This window comes from Juglans microcarpa x Juglans regia, chromosome 6S, assembly GCF_004785595.1.
Source record: "Juglans microcarpa x Juglans regia isolate MS1-56 chromosome 6S, Jm3101_v1.0, whole genome shotgun sequence".
Taxonomy (NCBI): domain Eukaryota; kingdom Viridiplantae; phylum Streptophyta; class Magnoliopsida; order Fagales; family Juglandaceae; genus Juglans; species Juglans microcarpa x Juglans regia.
This window is the reverse complement of record NC_054605.1, coordinates 12,499,530-12,517,640: the sequence shown is the minus strand read 5'-3', so window position 1 is coordinate 12,517,640 and position 18,111 is coordinate 12,499,530. Positions and strand designations below refer to the sequence as shown.

Below are 18,111 nucleotides of genomic sequence, written 5' to 3'. Positions count from 1 at the left end.
GCTCATCAATATTGATGACATAGACGTTTTCATGGACATGATGACAACTTCTATGAGACCATTGACACACTCGTCATGTCGCCGTAGACAAGGGGGGGAAGCAGGCAGGTGGAAGAGGAGTTATCTAACTTCCTCAATGAGATGAGGAAAACAATGGTTTCATGATGGAAGTGCTATGAGGGTAGAGCTGAGGCCTTTGCAACAAAGCATAGTAAGGGATCAAGATTGACCATAAACATCAATGACAGATGGGATCCATTTGCTTATTGCAGGGAATTGATACAGGTGCTTCGGCCTCCGTTGCTGGAAGGTAACTTTTACCATGCATTCAATGCCTTACGTGATCCCATGACCTAACAAGACTTTCTAGCCATAGATGATGAGCATAGGCGATTGTAGGTCATGCATTGTTGATTTCTATTTTTAGTGCTTTATGTCATTTGCTATTAGAAATTATTAATTACTTTATTTGAATGTACTTGATGAGATGCCATTATGCTTGTCCTATGCTGGTATTAATATAATGTTGTGTTTCTTGACATTTTTAGCATATTGGCAATGTGTTATTAATTTAATAGTTTTATTTGGAATTGTTGACATAATAATTTAATCATTATACTTCACATGGATGTATTCTAACGTAATCTTTCGAACGGCTTCATTGAACATGTTAGAGAATGGATGTTGAAAATTGATCACCAGGAAGTTGACATTAGACGCGAAGGAGGGTGGAGGAGATGTAAGTAGCAAGCATGAAGGGAGTTCTAGTAGTGATAAGTACGAGGCGCGTGAAATAATCACCGTTGTTGGGATCATATCCTGTGAGCTGGGATGGCATCGTTGAATGCCACAACATAACATAGGCATTTAGGGAGATGAGTATATTATCAGAATTTTGAATGGACATCCGAATAATTGTAAGAACTTATTTCGGATGAAGGTATCAATATCTGACGCATTATGCTCGTTGTTAGATGGAAATCACTTGTTGTGTGATTTAGACGATCGGCGATCGTAAAGGAATCTGTATCCATCTTTTGCCTGCTTGTGGACTAAGCATAGGCCTAACGAATTGTTGGTGACCGATTTTAACATTCGAACCAAACAATTAATAAACATGTGAGAATGGTGATGAAGGCCCTATGTGAGCTTGGGAGACATATTATCCAGCCAAATTTCACAGACGAGGTGCATCCCTATATTACAAGCAACCATCGAAATTTTTCGTGGTTTAGGGTAAAGAATTTTCAATGATTTACAACAAATAATTAACTTCAAACTGCTACATTTGAAACCATAAACTAAATATATTTAATGTAGGTTTTTACACCGGATTTTATTTCTAAGTTGACAGCAATGTGTTGGTGCGATGGACGGCACTATGATGGATGTCGTAGTACCAGCCTCAATACGTGAGACATTTAGAAACCGGCATGGGTGAGTTGCCCAAAATGTATTGTGCATATGTGACTTCGATATGAAATTCACATTTGTATACACCGGATGGGAAGGAACATTACATGACGCTTGTTTCTTTCTCCATGTGTTGGTCAAAGATCTGCCCACTTTCCATGGCTGCCTAAGGATAAACTTCTTATATTATTTAATGCAAAAATGTTTATTTTTTGTGATTTTTTTCATTTCAAGTCATTTCACTGTGTGATTTGGAATCGATGTTGTTAGGTAAATATTATTTGGTTGATTCTACTTTCCCATGCACTAGAGGGATTTTGCAGCTTTTGCCTCTTATGCTCGAGAACGGTACCACATAAGTAAGTGTCATAATTAGCATCAATTTCGAGGGTACAAAGACTTTTAATTACCGTCATTCATCGTTTCATAATATCATAGAACGCACTTTTGGTGTACTTAAAGAATAATTTAAAATTTTAAGTTTAATGCTTGCGTATTCCATTGGGACGCAAGGACTCATCATGACAGCATGTTGTGTGCCGCGTAATTTCATTAGAACAGTGACTCTCGACGACTGGTTATTTTGGTATTAGAGCAGGAGGCAGCTCCCTGTTATTGAGGAGTAGGTTGGTGACAGGCAGGGCTATGTTATAGTTTGGACATGGCGACCGAAGTTGCCCAAGCTATGGCTGCAATAAAAAATGGGATTGTCATATCGATGTGGGAAAATAAAGATGGCCATTGAACGTTTAATTAAAAGTAGTGGTGTATGTGCCATTTTATTTATTTATTATAGTAGTGTACTTGTTAAGCAGCATAGTTGTGGATGTTTTACAATATTTAATATTGGTACTATTTAATGCCTATTGAATATAATTATTTGATGACATGTGTTGATTTAGAAATGAGATTATCTTACGCACATATTGCAGTTTGTAACATTAATAAATTTTGTAATCGAATTTAATAAAAGCAATATATAAGCATCTGCTACTTTGAATTCTCAAATTAAGAAAATCAGTGATTTATCTAAAGTCAATTTCTCATTTAACATGGGTTATTATATACTAAATTAATACAGGAAAAAAGCAATATTTTCGTGTGTGCGCATTTTTATCAAGGTTTGTACCTAGGTAACTGTGTGATTAATATTTTATATTAATTAATGATAAATAATTAAATAACTATTACCCAATCAATTAAAATACACTATAATTGATAGAACCTACAACTTTATCAAATCTTAAAAAAAAATTAAAATCATCTCATTTCACTTTTATAAATAAACACATATATTTAGAAATCATCTCATCTCAACTCAAATATCTCAATATTATTCATACAAATCTCATCTCATTTTATCTATAAAAATAAACTAAATCTAAGATAAAATATGATCATCACGAGGCCTCTCAGTCTTCACACACCTACACCTAAACATCATAGAATGCCTGCCTTTTTTTTATAGTTGTATGTTGCTATCAAGCCTGGACTAATATTTATGTTTCAGCTCTGACAAGTTTCTTGTTCTCACCTAACGTGGACAACAAAGATGAATTACCATTGAACTTATAAAAATAAGATTAAAAAAAATATATTGTATTTTCAATCAACTATGCATAAATCTTCATCCCAAAGTATATTGTCTACATGTTATTTATGATGTTTGTCTGAAAAATTTGACAAATTAGCTTTACGTAAATATAAATATATTTATATACATCTATAAATATCTATATCAATATTTATATTTTGTGTAAGGTTTTAACATTTACTCCATTAAAATTTTCTAGTAAGTGTCACATAATCTATTGATTCCGGATAAAATTTAGATTAATTTTAGCATCTAGTCCCAACAGATAATCAAAACAGAAAAGATAAGAGATTTGCCAAAAATACAGAGAAAATAACTCTATTTTTAACAGAGAATTATCAAAACTTCAAAATGCAAACCTACAAGATGGGCTGAAATAGCTATAAATATGAAAATATCAAGATTTTACCAAAAATAACAAAATCCTAATTAAGACACCAGAAATAAATATTTAAATAAAGAAACAATCTGCCAAAAATTGGGCTGAAATTGGGATAAAAATAACTTTCTAACCAAGAAACGAAATATTATCAATAAAGGTAAAAGAATATCTAAATTGGAGATCGGAAGAGAAAAACAGCTCATTTTGGGTGAGAAAACAATGCCCACCAAGCATATAGCTGGATGACCGAGCGTGCACGCCAAAAAAAGCTTTCCAAATTGGGTCATTTGTGTGAATCCAATACCCATAGGCAAAGTTATGGCAAAAATACTAATGTGTACTCAAAACTGTCTTAAATCAAGCTGGAAGAAAAGTCATTATTTCCTACTGTACTTGAGCTAACCTGCCGTCTCAAGGTAGTTCAACACCATCAATGTGCAATCTGACAGTTCAACATCATCTGACTAGAATCCCCTGCATCATTTATATTTTAAAAATATCTAGATGATGCTCAAATTTGTGTTACTACAAAGGAAGATTTTTAAATTCACAAAAATTATCTTAGACAACATTTTATGTCATAAGAAAATGTAGAAGGAAAAATATTAATATTCTTCTCAACCTATTCTAAAGTTGAAAGAAATTTTATTAAAGAAGTATTATGAGTTTTTAAATGAAATATTGGAAAATTTATTTTTCTTTACATAGTTTGACATTTATAAATCAAACAAATTCTCCACTATTAAATAATTTTTGAAGTGTAAGAAAGAGATATTCATAGTGGGCACATATTCCCCTTTTATTGGGGGTTATGAAGTGGCATGAGTCTTGATGGTTGACTGTTAATGACCAATCGGGGCTATACTTAGAAGGGCTATGTAAATAACCCCGCTCCATTTGGATAAAAATGATTGGCACCATAAAAATATTTTTTCTCTCAATGTATATGTTCTCTCTAGTCCCGGTATCTAGACTGTAGAATTCGTAAATGTTGTTCTAGTATTACCACGTAGCCCACTCCATTATTGTTACGATAGGATTTTGGATGAACAACGACGACGGTGATATGAAATCTATGGAACAACCGGACTAAATCTAAGATATTTCCGATGAGATAATATCATTTTCATTATATACTTTGATCTAATTTTTCTAACATAAAGAATGTTCACCATTTTAAATATAGTCAAACGGGTACTCAAGTTTTGGCTTTTTCAAAAAAGAAACATAATCTAATTACATATAATAAAAATATAGATAATATTATTAAAAAAACTATACTAATTTGTACCTACAAACTATAAGTAAACAATTATAGAGAATTGAAACACAATTTTTCACCATTAATCCTACAATTAAGGAAACAAGAGGAGTAAGGTTTTAACATTTAAGGGGCATCCTAGATCATGGAGCAACATAAAATAGAGTGGATTTTAAGGTTAGAAAGCGAGAGGAAGAGTGAACGTTGCCCCAATTAAGTAATAAGGAAAATGTTATCATATCTCCTAATTTATGTAACTTATTTTGCTCTGTTGATTTGGCACTATGGTGCCATGCGACTTATTAAAAAAATTAAAAAACATATATTTAAAATAAAATGACTTCCAAAAACTCAAAAAGATGAGGACTAAAACTCCAAATTCATTTACATTTTATACTTGTGTTTTAAATTTTTCTAATTTTTTTAATAAGCCAGGCAAGATGGTGTCACGACAAAGTGAATGGCATATATAATTACTCTAAGTAATAAATGTCCTTGTGCCTAAAAATAACATTTATCGTGTTAAAATTAGTAATAAGTGTCACACAATCTATATTATGAAAATATCTAATCATTTTTTAATTAAACTTTTATGCGTCACAAATCTAAATTTATATTGTTGAGTCGGAGTTGGCTCTTAGTTAGGCGCAATTTGGATAGTAAAATAAAATGAAATGTTTTAAATAAAAGTTAAAAGTTGAATAAAATATTATTAGAATATTATTTTTTAATATTATTATGATTTTTAGATTTAAATAAATTGAATTGTTTATTATATTTTGTGTGAGAATTTAAGAAGTTGTAATGATGAGATCAAGCACTTTCACCATTCAAAAGGGCCTAGTATCACTCCCTCTCAACCGTTAATTAAAAACTGTCAACTAAAGTACTCGCATCCAACACACAACATCACAAAAAAAAATATATTCATCATCCTAACTACCATCATCCTCCTATCATCTTATAATGTGACATTAAACGATAAGTTCATAAGTGAAATGTAATAAATAATTTCTAAATCACCTAATGCCATATTATAGGATGGTGAAATGATGATAAAAATTAAGATGATGAATAGCATTACTTCATTACAAAAGCCCTCACCATACATAGACCAAACCCTCACGGTATATATGAGAAATGACAGAGTCATTGAAAAATTATACACTTATTTTGTATTGAATTTTTTGAATTTGTTTTTACTTTATAAGAACTATTTTTTAATAATTTTGTGATTTTTTTTATTTTTAAAAATATTTAAATGGGTTTAAAAGATATTTGAAAAAATAAAAACAAAAATAAAATGCCATGAGTACAGACCCGAGCACATGCAAAGCTAAACCCCGCCACCGAAAACCTTAAACCTTAACCTAAACTGCTCGGCGTGCTTCTCTTTCTCTATCTATTCCCTGCCGATACTCTCAGTTTTAGAGCGCATTCTTTCAGAGAGAGGGAGAGAGGGAGAGAGAGTCTCGGTGAAGTAAAAGGCCCGAGCTTTATAGTTGTTTTGTTTGATTTTGATTATTCAATGGCTTTATATCTTCTATATGAGTCTGCTTCTGGGTACGCGCTGTTCCTTGCGCATGGCCTCGACGAGATCGGGCAGAACACCGAGGCGGTCCGGAATTCCGTGTCAGACCTGAACCGTTTTGGGAAGGTCGTACAGCTCACTGCCTTTCACCCTTTCGAGTCCGCCCTCGATGCCCTCAACCAGTGTAACGCCGTCTCCGAAGGTGATCTTCTCTCCAAACTTCGATTACTCTTGTTTGGCTTCTGGTTCTTCGTCATTCCAGTTAAGTTTTTAATGGATTTTCGCCCTTTTTCATGCTCAATATGTCGTGGCTATGTTTCGTTGTTTGTTTCGGTCTTGTTACCTACAGTGGGTAAACTTCGATTCCGCTTGTTGGTTGGCTATGAGACATGTGGAAATTGATTTCTTTTTTTGGTGGTTCCTTTCCTCCCCTGCTTTATTTTTCATAGGCTTGCTAGCTGTACTTGAAGTATAACCACTCTGTTGTTTCTGGATTTCTCATGCGCCTCCAAGCATTGCTATTAGTGTCTACTTTTGGGAATTGTGGGCGCTTCATCATTTCATCTTTTTTTGGTTATTTAACACTGCTGGGACTTTAAAAATTGAATATTTGTTCTCGTGATATTCAGGACTGAGTAGAAACCAAAGTAACATGCTTGTTTTATTCTGCATAGGGCTGCTTTTCTGTTTTCTTTGGTTTCCAATGATGGGTAAAAATGGCTATTTGAAACGTCCTATCTATTCATAACAACGGCTTTATGGGCTTTCCTTTGGTGCTTAAGGTGATATATTATTTGCTCAATAGTTTCTTTTGCGTTTCAGGGATAATGACGGATGAGTTGAGAAGCTTCTTGGAGCTTAATCTCCCGAAAGTCAAGGAAGGTAAGAAGACAAAGTTCAGATTAGGAATAACGGATACTAAGATAGGGTCACATATACAGGAGGCGACTAAAATACCTTGTGAAAGTGGTGAATTTATTCACGAGCTTCTTCGTGGTGTGCGGCTACATTTCGATAGGTTTTTGAAGGACTTAAAGGTATACATTTTTCTTTGATATCGAGCTTTTAATTTTGTATGCCCTTTTTTTGTTCAAAAAAATGAACCTTTTTGTCTTCTGATAGACTTTCTTTCTCTTCTTGAATTTTATAGCCTGGAGACTTGGAAAAAGCCCAACTTGGTCTGGGTCACAGTTACAGCCGTGCAAAAGTCAAGTTCAATGTAAACCGTGTTGACAATATGGTGATACAAGCTATCTTCCTTCTCGATACTCTTGATAAGGACATCAATTCTTTCTCCATGAGAGTCAGGTATGTTCTTGAAACCTTTATAGAAACATTTTATGAACTTGAAACTACCATTCTTGTTGTCCCATACAGTCCAAACTGGGTTTCCTGTTGTTTCCTCCTGGGAGGCTTCTTTGGTATTCTCTCAAGTCATGAACTTTATTATCATGGTGGAAAGATCGGGGAGAATCTATTGGTTTGCAGACGTCTAAAGTGGTTTTTCTTTGTTCCTCTAATGCAACTAATTATCTTGTGTTTTATCCCATTAATGCAGAGAGTGGTACTCATGGCATTTTCCTGAATTGGTAAAGATTGTCAGTGACAACTATCTATATGCCAAAGTTGCAAAATATATAGAGGATAAGTCCAAGTTGTCTGATGATAGTATCCCAGGCTTAACAGACGTAGTTGGAGATGAAGATAGGGCAAAGGAAATCATTGATGCTGCCAAGGCTTCCATGGGTAGAAATCTCATATTTAAATTGCTTGTTGCCCTTATATTGTCCTCTATTTCACTTGGGTTTTTATTTCTTATTAGTTTTTTTATTTTTCTGCAGGACAGGATTTGTCCCCAATTGACTTGATTAATGTCCACCAATTTGCACAGAGGGTAATGGACCTATCTGATTATCGGAGGAAGCTTTATGATTATCTGGTTGTGAAGATGAGTGACATTGCACCTAATTTGGCGTCTTTAATTGGTGAAGTTGTTGGTGCTCGCTTGATTTCTCATGCTGGTAGTCTTACAAATTTGGCTAAGTGCCCTTCTTCTACCCTTCAGATCCTTGGTGCAGAGAAGGCACTTTTCAGGTGTTTCACTCATTACTTGGGTTATTCTCTTATGTGAAGAATTGCTGCTGACTTGAAAAGGCTGGAATCATAAATTTGAAATCCGTTCATTTTCTTTCCACTACCTTGGATTTCCATCCTTGAGATATAATTACTAAAATCCATGCCTTGTCAATGTTGTGTGCATGGATGTCTTTGATTCTGTTTCTTTGATTCTGTTGTATTTCTTCTGATGATGCTATTTTGAATGTAAAATCTTTCTAAGTCATTTTAGGTAAGCCCATCTTTTGTCGTTATCTTCAGGGCATTGAAAACTAGAGGAAACACACCCAAGTATGGTCTGATATTCCATTCATCTTTCATTGGTCGAGCGTCAGCAAAGAACAAAGGAAGAATGGCTCGTTTTCTTGCAAACAAGTGTTCTATTGCATCACGCATTGACTGCTTTGCAGGTTTTTATTTATTTCTTCATTCAGAAATCTCTGGGTAAACAATTGCAGCGAACCCCCCCCCCCCCGGGGCTCTTTCTTTCTCCCAAGAATTTATTTTGTTGCCTTATTTTGTTGTGCAGACAGTGGAACTACTGTTTTTGGGGAGAAACTTCGTGCACAAGTTGAGGAGCGGCTCGAGTTTTATGACAAGGGTGTTGCGCCTCGCAAAAATATTGATGTGATGAAAGATGCAATTGAAAGTGTTCAAAACAAAGGTACGATAGTGCCTTAGATTTACATATATGTATTCCGAGTCATTATTTGGAGGGGGCATTATGGTTTCACTGGCAAGACAAACTTGATGTGACCTCTAGCCCATTGAAATTGCACCTGGAATTCTGGTTGCAACATTACACATGGTTGCATCATAACACATTTCTAATTGTTTGGAAACAAGTTTGAAGCACCTAAAAAAAAAAAAATTGTTAGGAAACAAGCATGAAGCATTCACTTGCATTGGAATTGTTGTTACAATACCTTCTGATCGTGGCAATTATGTTTTGGTGTTTGAAGCATGTTGTTTCAGTACATTGGATACCCACATAATTACAATAAGTTTTTGGTTCTCCTGGTGGTACCACTTGTGACTGGATAGGATTGCTTTTGGCAGGTGCAGAGATGGAAATCGAAGAAGTTCCTACAGAAGCATCAGGAAAGAAAAATAAGAAAAAGAAATCAAAAGCCGCAGCTGCAGAGAATGGTGAGCCTATGGCCGAAGATAATCCAACTGCTGTTTCAAATGGTGAAGCTCTGGAGGATTCTAAATCAGAAAAGAAGAAGAAAAAGGAGAAGCGCAGAATGGATCGGGAGCTGGAGCAACAGGAGGGTCAGAACGCCTTTCAAAGTGGAACGGATAAGAAGAAGAAAAAGAAGAGCAAGAACGAAGATGGAGGGGAGCTGCAGTCCGCCGGCGATGGTAAAAGGAAAAAGAAGAAGTCGAGAAGCGAAGATGCTGACTGAACTTTAAAAACTTTGCAAATGTTGCACTTTGTCTTAAACCCAATTTTGTGTGAGACCAGAGTATTATGTGTATTTTCACCCTTGAATTCAATTCAAGTTTGGTTACTGTGGGACGCCACTCTTTTTAACTTTGCAGTTCTCCTACCTCTCGTATATATGAATGAATCTTTGGTTGGTTGGTGTTCCTCCTACTCTTATCTCCCTTGAATTTGAGCAACCGGAATTACATGTCACTCCTTCAAGTTCTCCCTACCACTCTCCAACTCGTTACAACCATGCAATGTATTTGTGGAATAAAGAAGAATTCTGAAACATATAGTCATTTTTGTATATTTTTATGCACTCTATTAATGTAATTGGTCAAATAATTATTTTATATTAAAAAAATAGTAATACAGTCAATCACATTAATGAAATGCATAAAGAGTATGTAAAAATAACTACAATTTTTCGTAAAAATAATTAGTACAGTTACAAGGCGAGAGATTTGGAAGAAAAAAAGATGGAAAGATTCCGAAACTCTCAATGCAGTTATGTCAAGCCTGATTTTGATTCCAATGCTGTGAACTTCACAGGTTTTGTTAAAAAACTAGGTATCGGTCTTAGTGCTAAGCTCTACAATCTAGAGAGAGAATTTTATAACTTCAATATTTTTTTTTTTTTTCACAATTTGGGGTTTATATACTGTATCTGATTTTCTGATTTTTATGCTTGAGTGAGTTTATGTAAGGAGTAATGTAAATAACATATTATTTACGTGACGTAATTTAATTTATAAAATTTATCTTTTAAATCGAATTATTTCTTATGAATAATATATTATGTTAACACCTTATAATAAAATTATTTGAATTAAGATATGGCAGATCTAGAATTTGGAAATAATTAGGTTAATTCAGCGAGATTAATCAATTGTCATTGGTCAGTTCGTGTAATTGAGCCGATAAATTCAAATGGGAATGGAAGTAACATTCTTGATTTTAAGAAGGAAAATATTATAGTCACAAAGCGATTACATAAAAGAAATTTGACAAATTAACGCAGGTTAATGTGGTTTATTAGAATGTTAAATTACTTTTATTATAAAATAAATCTAATAGATCAGATGAAGTCATATCAGTTTAAGAGATTATTTTTGTGTTATTGTCCTATAGATATAGTAGTACATTTTGGAAAAGAGAAAGTCTACTTTGCCTCCTTAACTTGACACTTCCATTTGACCACTAGTCAAATTTTTTTATTTTTTATTTTTTACTTAGTGGTTAAGGAAGTGATTTTAAATGTATTAGTATATTTTTTTATTTTTTAAATATATTTAAATATGTTAAAAAAATGTGAAAAAAAAAATTTTACGCTTAGCGGTATGCCCAGCGGGCACTATGCCGCCCCCCTTTGGAAAAACATCTCACACGTGTCAAATCAAACCACACTAAGGGTAGGACAGTCATCTCAAACACAACCCAGCAAGACCGCTGCTAGCCTGCTTGAGTTTGAAGCGTTGGAAGGTCCGAAGTCCGAACTAAAGTAAAGAACCTCTGGTCCCTCTCTGATTGAACCAAAAGTCCTAGAGAGAAAAAAAAAAACCCTAATCCTAATCCCAAATGGCGACCAGCTCTGCTTCAGTGAACTTGGAAGATGTTCCCTCCGTCGATCTCATGTCCGAGCTCCTCCGTCGCATGAAATGCTCGTCCAAGCCCGACAAGCGCCTCATTCTCGTTGGTATTTATATATTTAAACTTGGCACATTCATATGCGCTTACGCTATTCCATATATATAGATATAGATATTTTCTCCTTTCTTTCTTCTGTTGAAAGTTTGCCGCTTGATATTGAAATCCTTTCAGATCCATGGATTTTAATGTTTGTGGTGGAAAAGTATGATGCTTTTAGGGTTTTTATTTACATTCTTAGCGGCTCTTTCTGCGACTGTTTTACTGAGATGTCCGTTCTGGAATATGCTATGGGTTGTTTGGTTACCGAGAAGATGTAGAAAACGGTACTGCATAGGGGTTTTTGGATATGAGCGTTTTATAAATGAAGGAAACGGCCAATACATAGAGAAACAAGGCGGAATTATGCAATTTGAAGGTGAAATATTATTGCTTTGGATTTAAGGTTAAGATAAAACAGCCAATAATGCTGTTATGCTAATATTGTCCTTTCCCGTTAGGGGATATTTTTTCATTTAGGATAGAGATGGTGATTGTGCATTTTATTTGCTGTGCACTATTTATGTTGATATTGACATTATACTGTAAATTGGCTTTGCTTATCCCCTTAGTAATTGTAGACTCAGACATCTTGGGTTTGATTCCGCACTAGGAGTTCCCCTGATCACCTGATACATGGTTGTGGTGAATGGGGTCGTGTATTGTAACAGCCTAGAGAAGGCACTAGCTCCAAAAAAGACTAGTTTCACGTACTAAGTAGTTAGTGTGAGACTTAGCACGTACTACTCTAGTAGGGTTATTCATATTCCTTACGCTGGACTAGAATGTTGAAACTTCTCCTCTTGAACTCCCGATGTCCTCGTTAGAGTCATATCATGCAGTACTCCAGTTTCACATGGCTGTTTTTAATAGGTGGCTCTGATACCATATTTAATGATCTAGAGAAAAGCACTAGCCATGTCCATGCTATAACTCCAAAAGACTAGTCAATTTGAAGCTTCCCTGGAATCATTTATAAAAGCATAGTTTCACCTAGTAAGTAGCCAACACAAGATTTTGCACCATGACTACCTTTATAACCTACCCACATTATGTGGGTTACTTATATTCTCGATGTGGGACTAGGGTGTTACATGTACCCTTAGTTTACTCCACATGAGTGGGTCCAAAGCACCTTGCCTTGACGATGGTTCTATGCCATAAAAAAAGATCATGCCAAGTCTATAATGTTATGTTTGGCAACAAAGAATTGAAGAAAACCTCTCTCAACATTTTTGAACTCTCAATCCAAACTTATCTACACCAAAAAGATCTGAGAAATAATTTTCATCTAAATCTTTTACCTCAATTTTCGTAATAAACAAAAACCAAAACAACTTCCACCAAAAAAAAAAAAAAAAAAAAAAACCCAGTCACAAGAATTGACTTCCCACTAGTTTTTCTAACCCCAACATGCTTTAAAAGCTTTCTTGATTTAAATACCTTTTTAATGGGTCCCACAACTGTCCCAAAATCTTGAAAAATAAAAAGTTTAGGAAACTTCAAGAAAATCTTATATCTAAATATTTTTTTTGATAAGTAAAAAGAGTGACAATAAATCTTATATCTAAATACACCCGAAGTCAGCATTGTATATGAACTTTACTGTTGATAACAATAATAATAGTGAATTTAGATATTGTGAGGTCAATGGGGGTGGGGGGATCTTGGAGAAACAAAGAATTATATGGTAGAAAGAAACCTTAAACTTTAGTTGCATTTTCCAACTGCTATGTTTAAAGTCTATACCATGGTGCCCCATCCGGGGATGTTGAAGTAATTGCCAGACATCAACTATTCATTTTTTCTTGTTCACTTCAATCCAAATAAATTGCTCTCCGAACCCATACACAGCTGTATAGAAGGAAGAAAATGGAAAAATGATTAGTTTCAGTGCTTTTTAACTATTGGCTCTGAGAAAGAGATGACATAATGTCTAGTTTTTTCAAGGATTTTAACTTTAGTTTGTTGTTGTTTCCTATTTTTGACTGCATGCTGTTGGCTCTTAGCTGTTCTCTCTTAGAAATATCAAGGTGCCATAACACGAGTGTTTAATTTGGCAGACAAGTTTCATATTCATAAGCATGAAAAATTGTTTGATGCAGGTCCACCTGGATCGGGAAAGGGTACTCAATCACCTATTATTAAGGATGATTACTGCTTGTGCCACTTAGCTACTGGTGATATGCTAAGAGCCGCTGTTGCTGCAAAAACCCCGCTTGGGGTTAAGGCTAAAGAGGCTATGGACAAGGTAGGAATTTTTTAATATATTGTTTTCCTGTAAGATTTGTTCTCTGTGCTTCTGCCCTAGTAAAAGGATTAAGGCTCTGTTGAGTTGAGTAGCTTAGCTTCCATCTATCTTAGATTATTGCTTAGAAGGTGTTATGAAACCATTTTGCAGGGAGAACTTGTTTCTGATGACTTGGTTGTTGGCATTATAGACGAAGCTTTGAAGAAGCCCTCATGTCAGAAAGGTTTCATTCTTGACGGATTTCCAAGGACTGTGGTCCAAGCACAGAAGGTGCCGCATTTTCTCCTGGATATTGCTTAATTTTGCCTCTCCTTGGTTAGTCTGTTCAAATATATTTGTGTATTTGCACTTGACCATTCTTTTTTTCTCCTTTACATAGCTTGATGAAATGCTGGAAAAGAAGGGAGCCAAAGTTGATAAGGTGCTGAACTTTGCAATTGATGATGCAATCTTGGAGGAGAGAATTACTGGTCGTTGGATTCACCCATCCAGCGGTAGAACCTATCACACAAAATTTGCACCTCCCAAAGTTCTGGGTGTCGATGATGTAAGGCTGTTTCCTTTCTAATTCTTTTTGGTCTAAATATGTCATTGGAGGTTCTCTCATAGGAATCTTATCAACATCAAAGGTTCTCTCGTAGGATGCATGCACATAAAATATTTGTGCTGCAATGGAGGCCGTAAAAGCCTTTATTTACTAATATTCGGTATGTTAATTTTAGTAAGCTCATACTGATGATCCTTAATGTGAGCTTTAGTGCTATATATCAACATGTTACTTGCTTTTTTATTTATAAGTAACTTACACTTCTTACTTATGAAAAAAAGTAACTTACACTTCTCGTTCTGGTTTTCAAGGTTACTGGAGAACCTTTGATTCAGCGCAAGGATGATACTGCTACTGTTCTCAAGTCAAGGCTGGAGGCATTTCACAAGCAAACTGAACCAGTACTCTTTCTATCATCCCTTTGTGCAGTTCTTTGAATTTGATTGCTGAATTCCAGATGAATGGAAATATGAAATATTATTATGCTGGTTTTAGAACAAATAATTTAACAATCTGCTGTTTTTGTAGAACAAAACATTTGACAATAGTCACTATTGAAGGTTTTTTTTTTTTGTATATGTCTGGAGTGTTGTGCTGAGAAGGGTGGGGCAGGCGTTGATGAAGTCGTATCATTTCTTGTTTATTTGGTTACCTATCAAAATTATTTTTCTGTTAAGAACTGTGGTATGCCTTATTTAAGGTGATGATACACCTACAACTCTCTTACAACTACTTTACAACTCATTTTACAATCAACCAATGCATTCATGCCACTTCGTTAAAAATGAATTTCAAAACTACCCTCCACTTCCCAGAGTTGTAAGGGAGTTGTAAATAGTTGTAAGTTGATCAATTTCCCTTTAATTATAAAGTGAACCAAGGCAAAAACTTGTGGTCATTATCTTATACAAATTGTTTGGAGGGTGGGTACATATGACATAGCATCGGGGTTTGGAAGGAGGTTGTTGCTGATGGAGAGTTGGAAGGTTAAACAGGGATTTCTGGGCAAAGCTTGACTAACTTTCCTAATCCTAATCGTACTTATAAAAAGAAATTATAAATCTAAATAGTTTGTTTTAATGTAAATAATATTAAGTGGATGATAACCTTGACACCTTTTATCTGGGAAAAAACATCCTTCCAGGTTTAGTGTTGGATAATAACTTTTACTGAACTTTCTTCTTGCACCATTCATCTTACTTAGCCTTCAAATGACTTTACTAGGATCTGTTCTGATCTAATAGAATTGCTTGCATTTGGAATGCAGGTCATTGATTATTATTCCAAGAAGGGCATTGTTGCCAATCTTCATGCAGAAAAACCTCCCAAAGAGGTCACAACTGAGGTTCAGAAGGTGCTCTCTTCATAAAAGCGGTCTCCCTCTCATAGAGGGATGGATTACTTTCGTTAGAAAGCTTAGTGTTATTGCCCCTTTTTATTCTAAATACACTGTTGAATTTTCTGACTAATATGCTTCACTCGATTTTTGCAAACTGCACATGACGGCTGCTGTCAACTCTTATGAGGTTTAATTGCGTTACCTATACATAATATAAAAGCGTGGAACTGCACGCAGGTGGTACACTTTTTCTGTTTTGTTGACAATCTTTCTCCATCTCTTGATGTATATTTACTGGTTGCCCACTGGTATCAGTGCTTGCCTGAGGTATTTTACCTGCGATATTGATCTTTACCTGAAATTTATTAATAATTCCTGTTAAGGGAAAAATGAGTGTGTTATAGTGCTAGTTCTTCATGCGTACATAGTCCAAAACCTTCATTTAGTAGATCAAACTACAGCCCATTAAATTATGAGGTTTCAAGAGTGATGGGATCATGGGAAGTATCAGCTAGAATTAGTATGAATTGCTATGGAACTTTACATATATTTTGCATTTGAAATTGAGAACTTGTCAATCAGAGTGTTCGTGTGCATTTTAATTTGATGGTTCCTCTGCATGTCAATCCAAATGGCATCAAATGTATTCTGTTGAGTGATTTGGTGTTACCAAATTGGAAAGATAACATGAAAGTTTGATGGGGGACAAATGCAAACTGAAAAGGGAGAAGAAAGAAACGGAAAGATGGCACGGGGAAAACTCAAAATCATGAAAGTTTTGTGGCAGGTTTCTAGACTTACTTTGAAGTTTGAACAACAGGTACCCTTCAGTAGAGTTTGCCACCATCAATTCTTAAATAAATTTGGCATGGTCACAGCAATGTTGTTTTTTTATTCTTGATTTTGTCATCTTCAATAGTGATTGATGCAACATATTTTAATTGGCTTCATAAGTCAGTTATTTAAACGAGGCTAATTAAGATGTTGGAGATGACAAAATTAGGATGAACAACAATTTTCCGTGAGCAGGTATGTAGATACTACTATTGGCATTTTATGATCGAAATTTATGTCTTAAAACAACCTGTAAACTAGCCAAAGTTCCCAAAAACTGACATTGATTATGATTATGTCTTTGAAACTAGGCATCTTGTAACATTTCAGGAGAATCAACTTCTACTTTGAGGGTTTGCAATGGGATCTCTTATGGCTCGCCGGGCCAGATGCATTGCAAGGGGAAAATGGGGTCATCCATGGATAATAATAAAAAAAATCCCACTCTTTACAAGTATACAACCAAAGCAATGGCTCCATTCATTTTCAGTCTAAGCACAATTTTTAAATGATTTTCAGGTTAGGTTTTTTTTTTTTTTTTTTTTTTTTTTTTTTTTTTTAATATTTATTTAAATCTAAGCAAGAAAATATAATTCAGATAAATAAAATGAGATACATGAGAGGGTGGGGTTCCCCAACTAATACCCCATTAAAACAACCACAACACAAAAGTGAAAAAAAATAAAAATAAAAAACAGGTTTTATGACCAAATACTTGGTCTCCACCCATATCCTGCAAAAAAGGCACTGTTTTAAATGATGGTTTTTTCGAAAATTTGCATAGTTGTGCGAACTATGAAGCCACCGCTAGAGGTGATGAAAGTTGAAGATGCACTACGGTTTGTTATCTTGATATGTTTCCTGAAGAGATTCATATTCCCTTTCTCAAGGTCATCAAATAGGAAAAATGAAAACATTGTAGAAAGACCGACATCGGATGGGCTGGACTGCGGCGGGCCAAGTTTATTCACGTGCACTTGTGGTGGCACATGGAGACCACGCACTGGTGATTTTGAGATGAGGTGGGACAGATCTTGAGGTGGAAAATCTAATGTGCGGCACGTGTAACCGATAGATGCACTATGGTGCAGCAATGTGTGATGGCCCACGCGTGGAACAAGTCGTGCGTGAGTGTCACACGCCGAGGTTTTCACCGTGGTTCTACTTCGTCCCAGTAGATTAGTGGCTGGAGAGTTGCATGGAGGGGTGTGTGTCGATAGTCGGTCGCTAGAGTGCAGTAGATTTAACCAAAACCGAACCCAAAAAAAAAAAAAAAAAAACGTATAAAAACATATACATAGGTGAGCACTGGAAAAGGAACGGAGAGGAGAATGAGAACCTTTCCTGTGAAAATACTCGGGAATGGATGAGTAGCTTTTTTTAGAGAGAATGTGAGAAGGTGAAGTTTCTCTTTCTAGAAACCAAACAGCCTGGGTCTTTTTTAATTTTTAGGTTAGTTACTGGAATGAAAAGTCACTTAAAAACGTAACTTATTCATTGCTGTGATTTGGTTGATAAAGCGAAGTTGGGAGAAGAAAAAAACAGAAAATAAGCGCATTTTTTCAACCATTTTTTTAACTATTTGTACAACCATCGTACGATAAACCCTCTCAAACATTAAAACTTTCTTGTTGAGTGCTTCCTAGATTTTTAAGTTTTTGCATCCATGCCTTGAGATGATCATCTATGCCTGATCTTCGATCAGAAATCCTGCCAAAAGCATGGC

The 18,111-nt window shown here is 35.2% G+C and overlaps 2 protein-coding genes and 1 long non-coding RNA gene across 3 annotated transcripts; 2 read left to right on the top strand and 1 right to left on the bottom strand.

Moving 5' to 3' along the window:
- The first annotated feature begins 5,970 nt into the window (after positions 1-5,970).
- Positions 5,971-9,886, top strand: LOC121236482 (nucleolar protein 56-like). The gene is made up of 8 exons (XM_041132919.1): positions 5,971-6,383; positions 7,004-7,218; positions 7,332-7,489; positions 7,740-7,927; positions 8,023-8,275; positions 8,558-8,706; positions 8,826-8,960; positions 9,356-9,886. The coding sequence occupies exons 1-8, from the start codon at positions 6,179-6,181 to the stop codon at positions 9,703-9,705; spliced, it is 1,653 nt and encodes a 550-aa protein (XP_040988853.1). The 5' UTR covers positions 5,971-6,178; the 3' UTR covers positions 9,706-9,886.
- LOC121236483 lies at positions 8,947-9,358 on the bottom strand. Its single transcript, XR_005934766.1, has 2 exons — positions 9,223-9,358; positions 8,947-9,152 (listed from the first exon to the last, which is right to left on the bottom strand). It is a non-coding gene; the product is annotated as an uncharacterized LOC121236483 (long non-coding RNA).
- A 1,209-nt stretch (positions 9,887-11,095) lies between the features above and the next one.
- LOC121236481 (adenylate kinase 4) lies at positions 11,096-15,808 on the top strand. The gene is made up of 6 exons (XM_041132918.1): positions 11,096-11,424; positions 13,520-13,665; positions 13,816-13,935; positions 14,045-14,212; positions 14,524-14,613; positions 15,480-15,808. The coding sequence occupies exons 1-6, from the start codon at positions 11,307-11,309 to the stop codon at positions 15,579-15,581; spliced, it is 744 nt and encodes a 247-aa protein (XP_040988852.1). The 5' UTR covers positions 11,096-11,306; the 3' UTR covers positions 15,582-15,808.
- The last annotated feature ends 2,303 nt before the right edge of the window (positions 15,809-18,111 follow it).